Source organism: Myotis daubentonii, chromosome 4 (assembly GCF_963259705.1).
Source record: "Myotis daubentonii chromosome 4, mMyoDau2.1, whole genome shotgun sequence".
NCBI lineage: Eukaryota > Metazoa > Chordata > Mammalia > Chiroptera > Vespertilionidae > Myotis > Myotis daubentonii.
The window spans coordinates 63263883-63287276 of NC_081843.1; the positions used below are offsets into that span (position 1 = coordinate 63263883).

A 23394-nucleotide genomic window follows, 5' to 3' on the forward strand; every position below is an offset into this window, starting at 1 on the left:
AGATCATTATTGCTCATAGATAATATTCCATTATTTTGAAAACGTGTGAGTGATTATGATGGTGAAAATTTTATATGCATTAGGAATACTACAGTACTTTTAAGAAAGTAGACATTTCAGTTTTATCATTTTAAAACAAGCCATTTCAAACTAGTTTATTCTGAATATTTTTCTCAATAAAAAATGTATAATTATTTTAATCCAAACAAACATGTGTTTGTATTTTTGACTGTACTAATTAAAAAGTACAGTCTGTTTTTCTCTCTCTCAATGAACAAAATATTTCAGTGAGATCAACCCTTAATACTGAAAATATTGAGTTATGTAAGGTAATTTTCTACTATTTTTTAAATCCAAAGACAGTAAAAGAAAGCATTTCTGTTTTGGTAAATCCAAAGGAAGCTCCTTCTTCACATAAAAAGTAAATTATTGCTGAATTGGAAAATCAGTAAACACTTCCATAATGATGAGAATGAATGAGTCTGGGAGCTTAAGTGATGCTCACTAGTTCACTGCAGATTTAAAGATATATTGTCTATTGCTGTGTAACAAATTACCCCAAAACTTAGCAGCTTAAGATGAAAGATATTTATTATCTTACATAGTCGCTTAGGGTTAGAAATTTTGGAACAGCTTAGCTGAGTGGTTCTGGTTTAGGATCTCTCATGAGGTTGTAGTACAGTGTCATTAAAAACTAAATAAAACCCATCAAGCACATTACCAGCAATGCCACAAGTTTATAGAAGCTCCACCAATTTATGTATGGTCAGATTTCAGGTAGTTACTTAGGGATTAAGTAGTGCCTGAGGTCTTTTGGCAAAACTTGTGGATAATATTTCAAATGAACAAACTACAGATTTATTTAAAATAAAGTATAGGCCTTTAAGTATACACATTTAGACTAAGCATTGGTGCTAATTCTATGTTAGTCCAGGCAGCTTTATCATTTTCTCACTGCTAATTTGTATACCAATAAAGGATGGTTGAATCAACATCTGTTTTTCAGTAAAAGGAAGTTTAACACACGCAGAAAAAGCAGTATTTTCAGCATTTGTCATTTAAACAAATAGAAATGAGTTTAACAAAATGTTATGTTCAGACAAAGCACCAGATAAAATGTTTTATGCTTTTTTTATTCTCATTCTAACAACAAGTCCTCCCTCCAGTGGCTGCTGTTACAGCATTTTCTTTTTTCACCTTATTTTGGGAAAACAAGGAAAGTTATTTTTTTCCCCTTTTTGTGTTATGTTGAAAGACTGGCAGATAATCCTCTGTGGGAAATATTCTTTTGTGACTAGATGAGCTCATACGCTAGTAACCAAGGGGGTAGAATTTTCTGAATTGAATTCTAAGGTCTTGTCTGTCATTTTCAAGTTGCTTATAACTGTTCGTTATGCCAGCGTTTAAAAATTTTAATCGCTTGTATATCTTCAAAGGCAGATTTTACTTGTTATATTTAATAATGGCAGTGTATGAAGCAAAGAACAAAAACATAAATGATAGTTGACACTTTCAGAAGTATGTAGTTGTATTTTAAAATATCCTATATAATAAAAGCCTAATATGCTAAGAGTCCATGAGTTTCAGTTTTATATCTCACATATGAGTGAAATCATAAGGTTCTGAGCTTTTTCTGACTGACTTATTTCACTTAGGATGATATTCTCAAGGTTCATCCATGTTCCCTCAAATGAACACAGGGGTGCATATGCCTTTGCAAATACATGTTTTCAGGTTTTCCGGTGTATACCCAGGAGAGGGATTGCTGGGTCACATGGTAGCTCTATTTTCATTTTTTTGAGGAATTGCCAAACTGTTTTCCATAGTGGCTGTACCAACCTACATTTTCATCAGCAGTGAATGAGGGTTCTTTTTCCTCCACAACCTCTCCAACACTTATTATTTGTCTTGTTGATAATAGCTGCTCTAACAGGTGTGAGGTGGTATCTCATTGTAGTTTTGATTTGCATTTCCCTAATAGCTAGTGAAGTTGAGCATCTTTTCATATATTGTTGGTGGTTTATATGTCTTCTTGGGAGAGGTGTCTGTTTAGGTCCTCTACCCAATTTTTGATTGAGTTGTTTGTTTGGTGTTGAGTTTTATGAGTTCTTTATATATTTTGGATATTAAACCTTCGTTGGAGCTATTGTTTGCAAATATCATTTCCCATTCGGTTGTTGGTTACTTTTGCTGTGCAAAAGCTTTTGAGTTTTATATAGTCCCATAGAAAATTATCTGCCCATATAAATGTGGCTTTGTATATGGACTCAATTCTGTTCCATTGATCTGTGTGTATGTTTTTCTGCCAATACCATGCTGTTTTGACTATCATAGCTCTGTAGTATAATTTGAAGTCAGGTAGTGTAATACCTCCGCCTTTGTTCTTTTTTCCTCATAATCACTTTGACTATTCAGGGTCTTTTGTGGTGCCATATATATCTCATGATAATTTTGTTCTATTTCTTTAAAAAATGACATTGGGATTTTGCTGGGGCTGACCAGCAGCCCCTGAGTGACAGATGAACAGATTACCCTGACACAGTTTCACTGTGGGGGAGAGAGCTGAGGGATGGCCTGGCTGATAGTGACCAGGAATTCTCGATTGCCTGCCTCATTAGGCTGTTATTGGAATTTTTAGATACAAGCAGTAGGGTGAGTAATCTTGGGGGGACACGTGTTTACAATGTCCTCTAGGTAAGGGCATCCAGGGATTAAGCATAAGGATTCCAGTAAGCACCCTGGGGATCTGCACATGTACAGACTTACTTGGAAAGGTCAAGGAATAATTAGGGGCGCCACCTTCGACACTCCCCTAAGTCAGAATTCTGATAAACAGGGCAGGTGGCCTTTCACACACTTCTCTTTTCTCAGAATGTCCTCCTTACAGACTTTCCAACCAAGTCTCTTGTGCTCCCCAACAGGATTTGATGGGGATTGCATTAAATCTGTATATTGCTTTAGGTAATATGGCCATTTTAACTATTTGATTCTTCCAATACATAAACATGGGATATTTTTTCACTTTGTTGTGTCTTCTTCAATCTCTTTAAATACAGCTTTGTAGTTTTCAGTATGTAGGTCTTTGATGTCTTCCCTTGTTAAGTTTATTTCTAGGTATTTTATTCTTTTGGTTGCAATTGCAAAACAAATGTTTTTTCTTTTATTTCTGAAGGTTTGTTGTTAGTATACACAGGAAGGCAGTGGATTTATGTACATGGATCTTGTATCCTGGAACTTTGCTGTATTTGTTTATTGTTTCTAATAGTTTTTTAGTGGAATCTTTGTTTTCTATGTACAGAGTCATGTCATCTACACAAAGTGACACTTTTACTGCTTCCTACCCAATTTGAATGTGTTTTATTTATTTCTCTTGCCTTAATGCTCTGGCTAGGACTTCCAGCACTATGTTGAGCAAGAGTAGTGAGAGTGGGCATCCTTGACTTGTTCCTAATTTTAGAGAAAAAGCTTTCAGTTTTTTGCCATTGAGTATAATATTGGCTGTGGGTTTATTATATACTAGAGGCCCGGTGCACAAAATTGGTGCACTCGAGGAGGAGGCGGGGGCGGGAGTGGGGTGGGGGGCAGTGTCCTTCAGCCCCGCCTGTGCCCTCTCGCAGTCCGGGACCCCTTGCTCCTTACCGCCCGCCTGCTGGCTCCTTACCTCTTGGCTCGCTGCTCCTTAGCACTGTCGCGGAGGCAGGAGAGGTTCCCGTCGCTGAGCTTGCCAGCCGTGAACTCAGCTTCTGACTGAGCTGCGCTCCCACTCTAGGAGCGCACTGACCACCAGGGGGCAGATGCTCAATGCAGCTCCCTGTGTTGAGCATCTGCCCCCTGGTGATCAGTGCGCATCATAATGACTGGTCGTTCTGGTTGTTCCATTGTAAAGGTCGCTTATGCTTTTATTATATAGATGGCATGGCCTTTATTATGTTGAGGTACTTTTCTATTCCTATTTTATTAAGTGTTTTAATCATAAATGGATGTTGTATCATATCAGATGCTTTTTCTGCATCTATTGATATGATCATATGATTTTTATCCTTTTGTTTGTTAATATGGTGTATTACATTGATTGATTTGTATATGTTGAACCATCCTTGTGCCCCTGGAATGAACCCCACTTAATCATGATGTATTATTTTTCTGATGTACTGTAGTATTTGATTTTGTAGTATTTTGTTTAGGATTTTTGCATTATTATTATTTTTTAAATATATTTTATTGATTTTTTTACAGAGAGAACGGGAGAGGGATAGAGAGTTAGAAACATCAATGAGAGAGAAACATCGATCAGCTGCCTCCTGCACACTCCCTACTGGGTATGTTCCCGCAACCAAGGTATATGCCCTTGACTGGAATCGAACCTGGGACCCTTGAGTCCGCAGGCCGACGCTCTATCCACTGAGCCAAACCGGTTAGGGCGCATTATTTTTTCTTTAATACCAGTTTTAAAAAACATTTACAGTTTGTCTTTTGTAATAGCTGGTACAAAAGATTTTGAGGAAATAATTTTTTTTTTTCAAAATAATAGTTCCATTTCAAAACAGGCAAGGAATCAATTGAGTTTTAGCAATACCATATTTTACTGATATATAATTGTTCTGAAATTTACTCAACATTACTTCTTTAAAAAAATATTTACAGAAATATTTTGCTCACATAAAAACTGATGTATTTTGTTAATTTACTTTACTTCTTTAATTTCTTTTTTAAATTTAAATTCTTTATTGTAAAAAGTATTACATAGGACTCCTTTTTCTCCCCCATTGACCTCTCCCTGCTGCCCACCCCCAGAACTTACTCTCCCCCGCATCTGTGTCCATTGGTTATGCTCATATGCATGCATACAAGTCCTTCGGTTGATCTCTTACTCCCTCACCCCCTGACTTTTTGTTTTTTTTCCCTTTATACTTTCTTCCTCCACTAGGGCTTATTTATCATCAGCACCCAAAATTTCTGACTAAATAGCTGGAACTGGACTCTCAACATTATGTTTGGAGAAAAAAGCCCCCCCCCCCAAAAAATTATAAAAAGCAGTGATACTAAACATTGTTATAATATTCTTTTTCTTTTAATGTTTTCTTTATTATTTAAGAAAATATTGTTGATAAAAAAAGATGTTTTGCAACCAGATCCCGTGTGTGATTGTATATGCATTATATACCAGTTCAAAAGTCACCTTTTTATGCAAGTTATAAACCATATCCTATCTAATAAAAGAGAAACATGGTAATTAGCCATACCTCCACTACCCTTCCCATTGGCTAATCAGGGTGATATGATGCAAATTAACTGCCAGCCAAGATGGCGACCGGCAGCCAGGAAGTTTGAAGCGAACATGAGGCTTGCTTGCTTCAGTGACAGAGGAAGCCAGTGTTCCTCGCCTGCTGCTGCTGGCCTCTGAGCTTGCAGTTTAAGAAACATTGTTACAAATATAGAAGCCAAACAAAACCCCAGAAACCTGCTTTCAGCCAGCCGGGATCTCAGAGCTGGAGTTGAAACAGTGTTTTGATTATAGAACCCAAACAAACCAGATACCTGCTTTCAGCAGCCGAGGCCTCAGAGCTGGAGCCAAGCCTCAGAGCTAAAGCTGGCCCAGAATAAAAAAAAAGAAGAAAAGGAGCAGTTGGGAGCTTCAGTCACCCGCCAAACTGAAAACAGCCCTCAGCCCCTCACCCAGACTGGCCAGGCACCCCAGTGGGGACCCCCACCCTGAAGGCTGTGTGACCAGCTGCAAACAGCCATCATCCCCTCATCCAGGCTGGCCAGGCACCCCGTTGGGGACCCCCCCCTGATCCAGGACACCCTTCAGGGCAAACCAGCCAGCCCCCACCCATGCACCAGGCCTCTATCCTATATAGTAAAAGGGTAATATGCCTCCCAGCACCGGGATCAGCGGAGCCGTGAGGCCTCCCAGCACCGGGATCAGCGTGACGGGGCAGTGCCCAAACCCCCTGATTGCCCTGCAGCTCTGTGTGTGACAGGGGAAGGCACCCCAACCCCCTGATCAGCCCTGCTCTGTGCCTGAGAGGGGGATAGCTCCCCAACCCCCTGATCGCCCTGCAGCTCTGTGTGTGACAGGGTGTGGTGCCCCAACCCCCTGATCACCCTGCAGCTCTGTGTGTGACAGGGTGCGGCGCCCCAACCCCCCCTCCCCCACGGGCCCTGCTCTGTGTGTGACAGGGCAGAGCCATAACCTTCCCATCGGCCCTGCCCTGAGTGTGACAGGGTGCGGTGCCCCAACCCCCTGATCCGCCCTGCTCTGTGTGTGACAGGGGGCGGTGTTCCAACTCCCCTATTGGCCCTACTCTGTGAGTGACAGGGGGGAGCTCCTCAACCCCCTGATCGCCCCTGCTCTGCGTGACAGCGGGGAGCTCCCCAACCCCCTAATCGACCCTGCTCTGTGCGTGACAGGGGGTGGCACCGCAACCTCCCTGTTGACCCTGCTTTGAGTATGACAGGGGGCGGTGCCCCAACCCCCCAATCGGCCCTACCCTGGGCGTGACTGAGGGTGGCATCGCAACCTCCCGATCCGCTCTGCTCTGTGCATGACAGGGGGCGGCGCCCCAACTCCCCAATCGGCCCTGCTCTGAGCCCGACCAGGGGCTGCACCTAGGGATTGGGCCTGCCCTCTGCCACCCGGGAGTGAGCCTAAGCCTGCAGGTCGTTATCTCCCGAGTGGTCCCAGACTGCGAGAGGGCACAGGCTGGGCTGAAAGACCCTCCCTCCCACCCCTGAGTGCACAAATTTTTGTGCACCGGGCCTCTAGTCCTATCTAATAATCGACCAAGATGCAAATTGACCGTACCTTCACTACACCCACCATCGGCTAATCAGAGCAATATGCAAATTAACCGCCAACAAAGATGGCGGCTAATTTGCATATACCACAGTTATGGCGAACCTTTTGAGCTCGGTGTGTCAGCATTTTGAAAAACCCTAACTTAACTCTGGTGCCGTGTCACATATAGAAATCTTTTGATATTTGCAACCATAGTAAAATAAAGATTTATGTTTTTGATATTTATTTTATATATTTAAATGCCATTTAACAAAGAAAAATTAACCAAAAAAATGAGTTCGCGTGTCACCTCTGACATGGGTATCATAGGTTTGCCATCACTGATATACCAGCTGAGAGCGAAGACTGAAGACACCATAGAAGGAAGCCAAGCAATGGAGCCAAAGTAGAGGAGATGGGCAGGGTAGAAGCGGCAGAGACGGGCAGGGTAGAAGTGGCAGAGATAGGCAGGGTAGGATCGGCAGAGAAGGGTGGTGTAGGAGCAGCAGAGAAGGACAGGGTAGGTGCAGCAGAGAAGGGCAGAGGGCAATGCGAAATGAATGGCAGAGAAGGGCAGGGGTCTGTGCAAAATGAAGGAAGGCCCCGGCCAGCAGCTGGCAGCCGCTAGGGACCCTACCTGTGCACGAATTTCATGCACTGGGCCTCTAGTTATATAATAAACAACTAAATTCACCACTTCATCCAAGACTCAAAACACTATCAATAACTTGCGTTGACCTGTGTGTTTCTCCCCATCTCATGGCCTTCCCACCTTTCCAAAGGTAACCACTGTTCTGAAATTTTTTTTCCCCTCTTGATTTTTCTTATAATTTCATCACCTAAATTGTGATACTAATTGTTTTAGTTTAGTTTGTTTTTGAACCCTATATAAATGGTATTATACTTTATTTTGCCTTCTGAGACTTGGTTATTTATTCAGTATTGTTTTAGGAAAATTCATCCATTTTTTTAAATTGATTTTTTACATACAGGAAGGGAGAGGGATAGAGAGTTAGAGACATCGTTGAGAGAGAAACATCGATCGGCTGCCTCCTGCATACTCCCTACTGGGGATGTGCCCACAACCAAGGTACATGCCCTTAACCAAAATTGAACCAGGGATCCTTCAGTCCACAGGCCAATGCTCCATCCACTGAGCCAAACCAGTCAGGGCTCATCCATGTTTTTTAGTGCAGTTCTGGTTCATTCCTTTTCACAGCCATTACTTTTCATCTCTATTAATATAATATAGTATATATACCCTTCTACACTTAGAAACCAACCTCTTCTAGGTTTAATAGCCAGATACTAAGATGGCCCCCAATGATCTGTGCTTCTTAATATTATGCCTTTGTGTAGACCCCCTCCCACATTAAGTAGGGTTGCTTTCTGTCAGTAGAGTATTGAGAAAGTGATGATGAAACTTTGGTGGCTTTCCCGGTTCTATCTATCTGGAGAAAGCCAGAAGCCATATCATGGTGATACTCAAGCAGACCTTTGAAGAAACCACTGTGGGAGGTACTGAGGCTTCTAGCAACAATATTACCAATAATTCATCTGTATGAATGAGCCATCTGTGCTCCAATCAAGCCTTCAAATGATTATAGATCTTGCCAATATCTCTTGACTACAATCTCATGAACCTGAGCCAGAACCTCTCTACTTAGCTGCTTCTAGATTTCTAATACACAGAAACTGAGAGGTTATAAATGTTTATTGTTTTTGGCAAATATATTTTGAGGTAACCTGTTATGCAACTATAAATAATAAATAAACTGCCTTGTTGATAATGTGAACATTTTCATATCTGTCTCCAGATGTATATGTACAAGACCGGGTAGTGGACCAAGATGTGAGATTGTTGGGTTGAAGATTATAAAAATGTTTAACTTGGAGATCTCATGCCAATTTTTCCAAAGTGGTTGTACTAATTTATATTTTGATGAGCAGTGTGAATCAGAATCTTCATTCTACTCCATTCTTCTTAATTTTTAGCATTGTCAGGCTCTTTAATCTTGTCTAGTCTGGTGAGTGTAAAGTAATATCTCATTATAGTTGTATTCCCTGCCCCAACATTAAAACAGTAGGCTCCTATATTTTCTCCTAAAAAGTTGTGATTTTCACATTTTTGCCCTTAATCCATCCACTGCTATCACCATGTAATGTCAGTATAATGGAGAGAGGTACTAGTAGGTATTTAATTTTTTTCCTATGTAGTTAAGCAGTTGTCCCAGTTATTGAAAAGTCCTCCCCCCCCCCCAGTGATATGTCAGTGTTGTCTGTGTCATATTAATCTGTTATGTAGATTTGTTTTGGAGTTTCATTCTATTCTATTGATCAGTTTGTTTATTCCAATACTAATGACATAGTGTCTTAATTATTGGCAAGTCTTCTTATCATATTATTTTTCTTTAGGAGTGTCTTAGCTATTCTTGGCCATTCTTCTTCCATAGCATTTTCTTAAATAGCTTTTCAAGTTTTTGTGGGGAAAAAAAAAGTTGGGTTTGAGTGGAATTGCATTGACTCCATTTTATCAACTAGAGGAAATTGGTATATTCACAGTATTGAATGTTTCTATCCATGAATGTGGTATATCTCTTTATGTATTTATGCATCTTTAATGTCTTTGAGTAACATTTTATCATATTCTGCTTATAGGTTTAACTTATCTTTTTGTTAGACTTATTCTTACTATGTAAATTTTATTTTTTTGTTATTATAAATTGTCCTTTTAAAAACCTGTTTTATGATTTATAGTTGTTGGTATTTATAAAGCGCTTCATTATAAATACACTATATTCTCTTTTTATTCCTAATGTAGTTAGAGACTTTTCTTATTTTTTTGATTCTAGAACATCTTGTTTGTTCATTTTTCTTCTTTTGTTGTTGATATTGTTTTAGATAGTCATATCATCTGCAAATAATAACTTTGTTCTCCTATTTTCAATTTTTATACATTTTAATTTATTTTTCCGTATCTTATACTGGCTTTAACCTCCAAAACAACTTTGACTAGAAGTGGTAATAGTAAAGTGATAACGATGGGCATTTTTATCGTACCTGATTTTAAAGAGAGAATCTTTTTAATAAATTACCAAGAAGAGTTGTTTTACTGTATTTTTTTTTTAATCCTCTATCATGTTAAGGATTTTCCTTTTTATTCCTAGTTAGCTATGACTTCTTTTCCAAAAATGAGTATCAAAGTTGAGTATCATTTTTTATCAAATACTTTTCCTGCAGATGTGGACGTTATTATGTGTTTTTTTTCCCTTTATGCTAATTTAATTTGTAAAAATTTTAATATTTTGTAATGTACTACTTTCTGAGTTTATTTTCAACAGATGGGTCTCTCTGGGGACTTTAATGTTTGAAGTGAAGTCTAGTTGTAAAATACTTGACTCACGGCCATAGGAAGGGAATCTACCACCGTGTGCTTATGTGGACAGTAGTAATGAGAGCTGTTTGGCATAGTGTGTTTAAGCACAGATCTAGTAACATAAATGGCTTAATGTTTCACAAAGTGTCCTTGTGCTGACAATTGCAGTGCCACAGAGTTAATTTCCTGTAATTAATCGTTTGGCTAAGTGATGGTTGTCTTCTATGGTGAAAAACTATTTTGTGGGCCAGGAGGGTTCAGAGCTCTTTGCTTTTGAAATAAGAGATTTTGCTGTCTCAAATCTTTTGTTAATTTAGGTAAGGTATGAATTGTGTGTATTGTTTTCTGAATAAAGTAAATAACCACTGTAACTAATATGGTAGCTTAAACAGTTTGCTTGAAGTTTCAGATTCCTAATTCTCTCATTTTAACATCAGATAATTGCACTATCACAGCAATACAGAGCCTCCTCAAATCTTTCTGAGTTCATCTCCTGTTATTCCCAGGATGTGGATATTGTTGAAATATGGTACAAACATGAAATTCTATAAAGCACTATCTTTTCATGAAGAATTGGGAAATTCTAGAAACCAAAAAGAAATTCTTTCTGTAGGCACTTAAATAACATTCTCAGTTGTTAACATATTTAGGTAAAGTCAGGCTCCACAGAGATTTTCCCCTTAAATAAACAATGAGTGCACTGTCAGTAAACATCGGATATGAGTGGAGCTTAAATGACTTATGTGCAATATACTGTGGTCTTCATAAAGCTTAACTTTGCCATTAAACTTTATTGCTGGTGTTACTAGTATAACTTTCTGGGCTTAAGAGTAAATTGCTTGATTATACGCTCAAGTTTTTCTTCATTTTTTTTTCTATAGTAAATGGTAAGTTTCTCACTTTGAACTAATAAGTACAATGTGTGGGATCAGTTGAAATAATCAAAATAATAATAATAAAGCAGTTATTGCATATTTCAACCCTTATAAAAAATTGGGTAAAAGTGGGTACTATTAGATGGAATGTGGCCAAGGAATTAACTAAATTGTGACCAAATGAATCAGTGCTTCTGACCAGATTTTTATTGGAAGATGTACTATATAAGTGATAATGACAGGCCAGGGAGGCAAATTACCATTGACACAGAACCCCTGAACTAGAATTCTAACCTGTTCTAGTTCAATGCAAAGAGCTAGAACAGGTTAGAGCTGAACTCTTTGATTTTCAAAACTTTACATATAATGTTCACCTTGTATACCCAGGAAATAATGTGTTTGCCCCTAATGTCGAGGTAGAACAAGCCTAGGTAGTTGCCAGCCTAGCTCTGGTGAGAGGGATGGTAGAGACATTTGAAGAGAGAAGTTCTTTAAGTGAGTCTGCCTGAAACAGCTTATCATAACTATTTCATGGAAGGAAAAGGGAAGAGTGAGTGAGATGGTCAAGCCTCCTCCCTTTTGAGATTGTGCCTTTACCTTTAGCATTACAGCCATAGAGAAGAAGGGTGGTGAGAGAGTGCCATTTAATGCAGAGAGGGACACTACAATGCAAATGTATCTCTAGGATTACTGGATTCATCACTTCAGAAAGAAACCATTCTATTTTCTGGCAATTATGATCATTTGCTTATAAGTTTTGGTGTGGACATGTGTTTTCATTTCGCTGGTATATATACCTAGACGTGGAATTACTGGATCACATGGTAAATCTATGTATAACATTTTGAGGAGCTGCCAAACTGTTTTCTAAACTGGCTGCACCAGTTTACATTCCCACTAACAATGTATGAGGCTTCCAGTTTCTCCATATTCTCACCGACACTTGTTACTGTCTTTCACGTTTATAGCTATGCTGTAGGGTATGATAACATCTTTGATTTGCATTTTCCTAGCAACTAATGATATTGAACGTATCTCTTTGCACATTTGCATATCTTCTTTGGTGAAATGTGTTTCCATATCTTTGTCCATTTTTAAAACTAGGTTATTTGTCTTTTTATTGTGAAGTTGTCAGTTATTTTGGAGACATTTTGTCTCTTAACATGAGAAGGATTTTTGTTTAACTTTCAGAAATAAAAAGCATTTAGAAAATCTTAGTTTAGATTTTTCAGAAGCAGTTGCTGAGACAAAATTTGGAGTGGATGATGTTTATTAGAGATGGACATTTGGGAAAAAGAAAGAGGACAATAGGATGGTCAGAGAGAAAAGTTGAACTTATTGCAGGCCTGACAAACCTCTGCCAACCTGTTGGCAGTGAGCTCTGGAGCTAATGATGCCTTGCAGGGTTGGCCTGCGTCAGGCGAAATGGCTGCGCCTTCACAAAGCATTTGCTTCAATCAGTGAGTGAGAGTCAGCCTGGGAATGGCATGACCTTGAATGAGGCAAATCTGCATCTGAGGTGGACCCTGATGTGGTGAACAGCTGGAGGCTGTTTGCTGACTGCAGTCACTGCAGCTGAGCAAGTTCCTCTTGATGGGACATCGGGAGAGCTCAACTTTGTGTCTCCCACTTTCATATTTTATTTTATTATTTTATTTTTTTAAAATATATTTTTATTGATTTCAGAGAGGAAGGGAGAGGAAGAGAGAGATAGAAACATCAATGATGAGAGGGAATCATTGATTGGCTGCCTTCTGCACGCCCCCTACTGGGGATCGAGCCCGCAACCTGGGCATATGCCCTTGACCGGAATCAAACCCAGGACCCTTGAGTCTGCAGACCGACGCTGTATCCACTGGGCCAAACCAGCTAGGGCCCCACTTGCATATTTTAAAATCTAGGTTAGACCTTGAGTTCGCACAGCTTAGAAGAGTTGCTAATAACTATATATATGGAATGAGAAAATTGGTTGTAGGCTTTGTGAATATGTTATTACTGCTATATTATGGTATTGGATACTTTGAAATTTAAGAAGTTAGTTTCTACTTGTTCAATTTGGCCTGGAGTTATATACATATATTAGAGGCCCAGTGCATGAATTTGTGCACCAGTGGGGTCCTTTGGCCTGGCCTGCGGGATCGGGCTGAAACTGGCTCTCCAGCATCCCTGGAGGGGTTCTGTATTGTGAGAGGGCACATGACAGGCCGAGGGACCCCACCAGTGCATGATCAGGACTGGGGAGGGACGTGGGAGGTTGGCCAGCCCAGGAAGAACTGTGGGAGGGCTCCAGGGCATATCCAGCCTGCCTCGCTCAATCCCAGTTGGCTGAACCCCAGCAGCAAGCTAACCTACCGGTTGGAGCATCTGCCCCCTGGTGGTCAGTGCACGTCATAGCGAGTGGTTGAGCGGCCTTAGCATATCATTAGCATATTATGCTTTGATTGGTTGAATGGATGATGAGACGACCGGACACTTAGCATATTAGGCTTTTATTATCCTATATAATAAAAGGCCAGTGACCATAATGATTGGAATGACCACTTGACCAGTTGCTATGAGGTGCATTGACCACCTCTCGGTCCCTCTCCCCAACCCCCTCCTGGCCCACAGGCTCTGATCACAGCATGGCGAATGGGGAACCATGGGTGGCAGTGGGGCAGGACTGGGGACTGGTGAGCCGGGCGGAAGATGGCCCTGAAAGCAGCCTATGCCTAGGGACCCTACCCGTGCATGATTTTGTGTGCTGGGCCTCTAGTATAGAATAATATTAATTGTGTTTTATTGTTTATGTTTACCATAGAATTAGAGTGTTCTAAGTGGCTTATATGACATTTATATTTGACCCATACAAAAGAGGCTACTATGTGTTAGTCATATTCTGTTTTTCTAAAATTTTGAGTATATCTTCTTTTTGAGAATTATTTTTTCCTCAGCCTTTGCTCTGCTATTTCTGTTCCATATTATGGAAATGTCATAAATGTCTACTTAAATTATTTTTTCTTGGGGGAAAGGACTCCAAAACAGATAATTGTCTTAAGAATTATCTTAGCTTTCTTTAACTTCTTAACTTCACTTTTAGCATCGTCTTGCAGATATTCTAAAATCTTTGTATTTGATATTCCTTAACTGTTGACTCTTTCTTTTAGATGCTTTGGTTACAAAGTATTGTGAGGAATGATGGGTAGTAATTTTTATTAATCTGAATTCTGAATAGCAAACCAAGTAGACTAAGAGAATTTTAGTTGATATAATTAGCTACCTCCAACTTGCTCAAACTTCACATTATAATACTCACTGATAATATAAATTAGTACATGAGAATGAAAATAAAACTACTGGAATTTTTAGTTTTTCTAGTTGAAGTTGAGTAGTTTGACTCTACCAGGATGGTAGTATAGAAGGAGCTCAGAACAAAGTGTCAGAAGACCAGAGTTAGAATCCCAACCACCCCTTACCATCTAGGTTACCTTAACCAGGCTACTTAGCTTCTCAAAGCCCAGGATATGCCAACTGTGCCTTCCCTTCTTAGTTGTGCTGATGACCTAACAAGATAATGGGTATGAAAGGACTTGGTGACTTTGTGGCCAACATGTGCGTTTAGGAGATAGTTGGGAACAGTGTTCTTTGGACATAACTTTAATATAAATGAAGATGGAACTCATATAGTTGAACCTTTTCTGCCGGGAGCCGGTCCATCCTTGCTGTTTCAAGGGACCTGGCATATATGGCATACGGTTCTTAATATGTTTGCTCACCTTCTTGGTGCTGTGTTTTAACCAAAGTCACCTCTGAGAAAGGTTGAATCCCCAGGTAGGGATTTTCCCCTGAAGTTAGGGAGGGAATAAAACCCCTCAACTAAGTGCCAGGCGGGTAATTAATCCCTTTAACTACGAACAATCATGCTTAAACTACATAATCTTTTCTCCCTGGAATGGAGATAAGAAACGCCCTAACCTTTGTAATAGAGATTGATAGGATTGAATCAACTGGTATAAATACAGTTGTAACAAGACAGAAACACTCAGAACTCAGAACACAGAAATCAGGAGACAGAATTCAGAAGACAGAAAGACTCAGAACTTAGAACAGAATCAAGAAGACAGAACCTACACGGAGCCTAGAGACAGAAGAACTTCGCTGGAGAGAGCATGCCGGAGGATCCTGGAGAGGGACTGGCCTCGGAGCCTAGAGACAGAGCCTAGAGGGAGAACATGGCAAGGGATCCTGGACTGAACCTGACTACAGAGATTGGCAGGAGAACCTGACTGGAACCTGGACACTGAACCTGACTGGAGAGCCTGGACAGAACCTGGCAGGAGAACCTAGCGAGGGAACATGGCTACAGAACCTCGCTGGAAATCCGAAGCAGAACCTCTCTGGAGATCCAGACCAGAACTTGGCTGGAGATCCTGGCTAGAGATCCTGGCTAGGTTGCTGATCAACTGAACACTGTCTCCGTGTCCTTCCTTCTTCGCCGACTCCGTCCACACCTTTGGGAACCCCTGGACCTGCTGGGGTTGGACCCCGGCACTTTTCCAGACATACATTTCATGAGTGGAAAGGAATTTAAACAAATTATATCGTAACTAATTTAAATTTAATTACATTTATCTTCAATATAATCTTGGAAACCTGTCAACTCAACAGGAATTTTTATGGGACTTTATTATTTGTTCATTAAATTTATTAAAATGATGCACACTAAGAGTCTCTCACTCCTGTAAACTGGGCTGATTGGGACATCCTTAGAGATGAGCACAAATTAATTGGAGCCCAGTTAGTTTTGATTTATGTGGATTACAAATATTTGTAAAGGAATTTATGGTTTGCACAATGTTTTTATGTACATTCTTTCATGTAATCTTCATAATCGCTCTATAAAAGGGAAGTATGTTTTGTTGTTGTTGTTCCCATTACTTAGGTTAGAAGTTGTGACTTTCTCAAAGTCATTCACCTACCAGATGGTAAAATTGAAATAAAAAAAACACACAACACTTTTTCTTTTTCTTTCATTTCAAACATACTATATCAAATTGCTTGGGAAACTAAGGAATTATTTTAGATAGGCTTGGATTGGAACCAGGTATTCCTATTCTGAGCCAAATCTCAATCTAAACATAGATTATATTCACTATAGAAGCTACTGTTTTCTATGCACCCAAAGCCCATTTTACCCTGGCCTTTTTCTTCCAGGTCTGTTCTAGCCTGATTCCCTTATTCTCCAGCCTTTTCCCCAGTGTCCATATGTCTGTACACACACACACACATACACACACACACACACACACTCACTCCAAAACATATATTTTTGCACTGGAGCCTCAGAACTATAAGCTATAATAATATATACACAATATAAATACTAATCCTGGGAGTATTCTGAGCTAACCTTTGCTGATGAGCAGCTTTTGAGTAACCTGGATATTTGGATGAGTCTTTTGATTCCTCACAATCCAGTACCGATTCACATATTGTACTTTAATTGCAAGTAGGCTATTGTGAACTGGACTTCCAGAGTCTGATTTAGTGAACAAAGACTCTTTGGGACCAAACCAACTCCAGGAGTTCCAGGAATTAACCCAGTTTTACTTCTCTTGTGATATATTTTGCACATTCATCATTGCTCTTACAATGTGAGGTGGAAAGGCCTTCTCTTGCAAAAATTATCTATATCTAGTTCCATTTATATTTGCCTAAAAGCAAACAGACCTAAAACTAAGGCTTCTGTGTATCTTTCTGTACATTTTATAAGTGCTCAGGCCATATTTTGAGCAAACAGGGCAATAAGAAATATTCTACTGTTTCATGTTTTGAAATACTGGCTAGATAAAGATTATATATGACAAGTTACTTGCAGCTTTATTTATATGTACTCGGATTCTCTGTTGGAATCATAGAAGGGAAGAAGATATGATAATTGCTTTGTGTAGTTCACAGAATGAAATCCCAAACTGAGGTGTTTTGAATCTAGTTTATACTGTAACATTTCTAGGAGACCATATTTAAACAGCAGTGGTTATCATGAAGTATACAACATGTCAGCTGTGTCCCAGTTCATATCAGTAAAAACCTTCCACCACTTTATTCCCTATAACCTAACCTCCATCAGATAATACTAAATAAACTGTGTCGAGTGCACATATTAATACATATCAAATGTATCAAACAGCTTCCTGGCTGCATTTTCAGTAGTGTTTATCTGTGGTCATGCAGGTTATAGCTCTGAATTTTTATTAGGAAAACAAAATTGAGGATTTTAAATGTCCCTGATCTAATTTCACCAGCTGTGCCACAGCCATGGAAAATAACTGGAGAGGGTAAAAATGTAACAGTAAATAAGAGAGCAACAGAGCTCTTCTTTTTCGTGGTGCCTCGGAGGCTGTTGGCTGCTTCAGGATGAAGCCCAACATCTCTTTCCCAGCCACTGGCTGCCAGAAACTCGTTGAAGTGGGCAATGAACGCAAACTTCGTACCTTTTATGTGAAGCGTATGGCCACAGAAGTTGCAGCTGATTCTCTGGGTGAAGAATTGAAAGGGTTATGTGGTTCAAATCAGTGGTGGGAACGACAAGCGAGATTTCCCCATGAAGTAGGGTGTCTTGACTCATGGCCGAATCTACCTGCTGCTGAGTAAGGGGCACTCCTGTTACAGACCAAGCAGAACTGGAGAGAGAAGACGCAAATCTGTTCAGGGTTGCATTGTGGATGCCAATCTCAGTGTTCTCAGTTTAGTCATTGTAAAAAAAGGGGAGAGAGATATTCCTGGTCTCACTGTGCCTCGTTGCCTGGGGCCCAAAAGAGCCAGCAGAATCCACAAACTTTTCAGTCTCTCTAAAGAAGATGATGTCCACAAATATGTTGTGAGAAAGCCTCAAGAAATTTAGGATTAAAGCACCTAAGATTCAGAGTCTTGTTACTCCATGTGTTCTGCAACACAAATACAGGTGTATTGCTCTGAAGAAACAACATACTAAGAAAAACAAGGAAGAGACAGCAGAATATGCTAAACTTTTGGCTAAGAGAATGAAGGAGGCCAAAGAAAAACTCCAGGAACAGATTGCGAAGAGACATAGACTGTCTTCTCTGAGAGCTTCTACCTGTAAATCTTAGTCCAGTAAAAAATGAGATTTTTTTAACTAACAAATAAAGGAGAGCAAACATCAAAAACAGAGAGAGAGAGAGAGAGAGAGAGAGAGAGAGAGAGAGAGAGAGAGAGAGAGGAGAGAGAGCAACAGACAAGTGGCTTTTGCTTCATACTTAGCTACTTTGCATCTGCTGCTGTAAGGTTTTGGGTCTCAAGTAGTAATTAATCTCCTAACTTATGTATCATCGTGCCGGGAGCCGGTCCATCCTTGCTGTTTCAAGGGACCTGGCATATATGGCATACGGTTCTTAATATGTTTGCTCACCTTCTTGGCGCTGTGTTTTAACCAAAGTCACCTCTCCGAGAAAGGTTGAACCCCCAGGTAGGGATTTTCCCCTGAAGTTAGGGAGGGAATAAAACCCCTCAACTAAGTGCCAGGCGGGTAATTAATCCCTTTAACTACGAACAATCATGCTTAAACTACATAATCTTTTCTCCCTGGAATGGAGATAAGAAACGCCCTAACCTTTGTAATAGAGATTGATAGGATTGAATCAACTGGTATAAATACAGTTGTAACAAGACAGAAACACTCAGAACTTAGAACAGAATCAAGAAGACAGAACCTACACGGAGCCTAGAGACAGAAGAACTTCGCTGGAGAGAGCATGCCGGAGGATCCTGGAGAGGGACTGGCCTCGGAGCCTAGAGACAGAGCCTAGAGGGAGAACATGGCAAGGGATCCTGGACTGAACCTGACTACAGAGATTGGCAGGAGAACCTGACTGGAACCTGGACACTGAACCTGACTGGAGAGCTTGGACAGAACCTGGCTGGAGAACCTAGCGAGGGAACATGGCTACAGAACCTCGCTGGAAATCCGAAGCAGAACCTCTCTGGAGATCCAGACCAGAACTTGGCTGGAGATCCTGGCTGGAGATCCTGGCTATGCTGCTGATCAACTGAACCCTGTCTCCTTATCCTTCCTTCTTCGCCGACTCCGTCCACACCTTTGTGGACCCCTGGACCCGCTGGGGTTGGACCCCGGCATCATCGCTTCAATGAGTTGCAGCATGTATTTTTAGTTATTCTCCTATTGAATAAGGATATAATTGTTAGTTGATGTTTAATCTTGGGAATCTTGAAAATGATTTTTTAAAATGTGAATCTTTCCCCTCCTCTATCTTTTACAAATATCCATTGAGCTCCAAATATGCCAGACATTGTGCTAGGGACAGACATTGTGCTAGGGACCTGACCTCATGGAGATCAAAGTCTACAGGGGGAATGTGTTAGTCAACATTGCGGAGTATTTAGGGCTTTTAAAAAGCCTTATTGAGATATAATCGACATATGGTATTGTGTAAGTTTAAGGTTCACAATATGCTGATTTCATGGCACTATATTTGCAAAATGATTAGCACAATAAGGTTAATTAACACATCCCTCACCTAACATAGTTACCTTTGTGTGTGGTGAAAACTTCTAAGATCTACTCTCTTTCAAGTATATTATACAGTATTGTTAACTATAGTCACCATGATGTCCATAGCTCCCCAGAACTCTAAAATATGAATCTTGAAAAGGACTCTAGCACCAAAAATATTTTATAATTTCACTTTTGTTTAAATGGTCACAATGAAATAATTGTATAACTTGTTCTGTTTAGAAATCAGGCATGTTGAGGCTAATGAAAAATAACTGAACAGTTTATATTTAGAAGAAATACTGAATTAGCAGAGTGATAGAGTAAAAATGCAAAAAGTCCTTTGTAGATAGTTAATTTAGTTATGGAATTGCTAGCAAAGAGCACTATGTAGAATCTCTCATTATGAACATTTCTCTTTAATTTGTATAATAAGGAGTCACTGGTGAAATGTACACAGACTTGTGGAACTTTTAACTGATAAGACTAACTCTAGGATATAAATAGCCCTTACAATATTGCTTTTTTATAATGTTTAACTATAAGTTTAAGTCTTATATATTTTACTTGTGGTTGTTTGGCAGTTTGATTTGGCAGCTAGAGAGTAAGTCCCACTTGGGCCATGGCCATGTCTTATTTGATTAACCATTTGCAACCTCATATCTTGTAAAGTGCCCATCGTATAGACTAAGATATGTTCCTTAAGAAAATGTAGACACATTTTATTCATGTAGAACTTATAGAATTTTAAGTTAAGTATTCACAGCAGAAAAATCAACACTAATAAAAGAGAAAAATGGTAATTGGCGTACGAGCTACCCTTTTCATTGGCTAATCAGGGCTATATGCAAATTAACTGCCAACTAAGATTGGCAGTTAACTGCCAACTAAGATTGGCAGTTAACTGCCAACTAAGATTGGCAGTTAACTGCCAACAAGATGGCGGTTAATTTGCATATGTAGGCACAATGCAGGGAGGCGAAAGGGAAAGCAGGAAGAAGCCCCCTGCCACTGACAGTGATCGGAAACCCAGGGGGGAGCTAAGAGTTGGGGGGCAGGGCAAAGGCGGCCCTGGGGCCACCTTTGCCCTGCCCCCCAGCCATGATCAGAGAATCAGGTGCCTTTTCCGCCCTGGCCAGTGATAGCAGGAAGTAGGGGTGGAGCCAGTGATGGGAGCTGGGCACGGTCGAAGCTGGCAGTCCCAGGAGCTAGGGGTCCCTTGCTTGGGCCTAAAGGGAAGCCCACGATCGTGGGGCTGCTGCAGCTGCGGGTCCCCGCTGCCCGGGCCGGACGCCTAGGCCAGAGGCGTCAGGCCTGGGCAAGGGGCCGATCCTGCGATTGGAGGGTGATGGGGGTCAATGCCTGAGGGCTCCCAGTATGTGAGAGGGGGCAGGCTGGGCTGAGGGACACTCCCCCCCCTCCACCCAGTGCACGAATTTCGTGCACTGGGCCCCTAGTACTTCCATATTAAGTAAAAAAACATTCTCAGTCAAAAATAGTCTTACATTCATTCTAGTTATTGCTACACTCTGCTGACTATGAAAATGACTCAGTTTTTAAAGGTAATTATAAAATGTACCTTTGAATGGAAATGGGGGTTTGCTTAGTGGTAGCAAATCAATTGGGTGCCTCAACCAGAGGAATATTCAGTCTTATTGTCGTGAATGTAGTTTTTATATGATTTCTTTAACAGTTATGGAATGACTAAATTAGTTTAATTTTTCCATTGTATGTGTTGCAGTTTTTTCTTTTAATTTAGGAATAGTGGGTTGTTGTTTTATACTCTTCATGGAAAAGCCATCTATTTATAGTTTAAGTGCAGAATTAGACTTTGATAAATCATAATTTTATATTATTATTGTTCACTGGGCTGCCATTTGTAGATTATGGTTTCCAGACATTGAATGTAACAGTTTCATTTTTAGAAAATTAAATTTATTGGGGTAACAAGATTAACCAAATTTATCGCTTAATAAAATTATATAGTTTTCAAGTGTCGATTTCTGTGACACATGATCTGTATATTCCATTGTGTGCCCACCACCCAAAGTCAAATCATCTTCCATCACCATATATTTGGTCTCCTTTTCTCTTTCGTACCTACCCTCTTACCCCCCTTCCCTCTGGTAACCACCATTCTATTGTCCATCTATGAGTTTCAGTTTTATATCCCACATATGAGTGAAATCATATGGTACTTAACCTTTTCTGACTGACTTATTTTGCTTAGCCAGTAGTTGGCAAACTGTGGCTTGGCAAACTGTGGCTCGCGAGCCACATGTGGCTCTTTGGCTCCTTGAGTGTGGCTCTTCTACAAAATACCGAATTCTGCACATGGGCCACGAAGTTTCAATCGCACTGTATGTGCATGCCCGCACGTGGTATTTTGTGGAAGAGCCACACTCAAGGGGCCAAAGAGACGCATGTGGCTTGCGAGCCACTGTTTGCCGACCACTTGGCTTAGCCTAATATTTTCAAGGTCCATTCATGTTGTTGCAAATGGCAGTATTTTGTCTTTTCTTATGATTGAGTAGTACTCCAATGTACATATGTACCACATCTTCTTTATCCAGTCCTCTATCGCAGGACACTTTAGTTGTTTCCATGGTTTCATTTTTAAAAGGGCTATTTTTTTCCTTTAGAGTTGTTTTTTAATTACATTAGATTGAAATTATAACTACTTTTTGTATTTATATATTTTTCTCCTTCTGACTGCATGTTCCAGGAGAAGAAATTCTAACCGTATAGATAGCATATGTTTACAATTTATCTTAAAAGAGTTACAGTTTTTGAAACTACTTGGAGATATTTTTAAATCAGATGATAAAGAAAAACTAAATAGTAAGTTTAGCTAAGTTCAATTCAGCAACATTAGGTATCTGTATGTACTATCAGGTATTGTGTTTTGTGACATCATAGATAATAATGATGAAAAAACTTGATACCTCTGTCCTGGTGCTTGTAATCTTTTAGCTGACCTAGACAAATATATAAATAACTACAGTGCAAGGCAGCCTTTGATGAGTACTGTAGTATAGACATCAACAAAGCACTGTGGAATATTAGGATAGATTAATCTTGACTGGGAGGATCAAGGAAGTTCTCATGGAGTAGGCAGGATTGAGTAGAGCTTAATTTATTGCTTTCATTCATTCTAGACTGTCTTCTGAAGATTGATGTCTATTTCCTTGAGCTCTTTAATTTTGTGCCCAATTTGGATAAGCATGGCACAAATCCAGCAGGGAGGTCCAGATGAAAAAGAAAAGACTACAGCACTGAAAGGTACATACTTAAATTGCTTTTTTAGGATATTTTCATTGTGCCTGATGAAGGTATAGGAATATTTAGGTGACCTGCTGTTTATTTCAGTTCTAAAATAAAAACAGTACTTAATCTATTTGTAATTATTTGTGTCCCTACAGCAACTATCTCAGTGTCTGAGATATAGTCTGTACTCAGCAAATAAATCATAGAATCAAGTAATTTTACAGCCAGAATTCTTAATGCTTTTCTTATTCAAGGCCATATAAATTTATGGTAAAAACTAAACTACAGGTAGTGACCTTATCATATTTTTGTTGTTCTCAATGTCCTACTAATTTAGGATAGTGATCTGCCTAATTCTGCATTTTATCTTTGTGGCATTGGCACTAGGGATATATTATGAGAGGCCCTTCGTGTTAACACCTCAGAAGGAATCTGCCTTAGACATTTTTTGGAATTTTTGAGTTCTAGACTTAAAAAAAAAATAAACCTGCTATCTAAAATAATTTTACCTCTAAAAGAAGTATTCATTATGGGCCTGTAAGTTTTCTTCATATATTTCAGTCTCACTGTCTAGTGACTTGCCCAA

General features: G+C 39.8%; 1 protein-coding gene and 1 pseudogene across 9 annotated transcripts in view; both read left to right on the forward strand.

Moving 5' to 3' along the window:
- ARB2A (ARB2 cotranscriptional regulator A) overlaps positions 1-23394 on the forward strand; it is a 381447-nt gene that overhangs the window by 11930 nt on the left and 346123 nt on the right. For 7 of the 9 annotated variants that reach the window (XM_059694111.1, XM_059694114.1, XM_059694108.1 and 4 more), the window contains one exon: positions 22700-22823. The exons of the other annotated variants lie outside the window; for them this stretch is intronic. In XM_059694111.1, coding sequence (XP_059550094.1) covers positions 22718-22823 — 106 coding nt within the window. In that variant the 5' untranslated portion in view covers positions 22700-22717. Of the gene's footprint in view, positions 1-22699; positions 22824-23394 lie in introns of those variants that run through there. 9 annotated transcript variants of the gene reach the window in all.
- Positions 17006-18191, forward strand: LOC132232414 (small ribosomal subunit protein eS6-like; annotated as a pseudogene).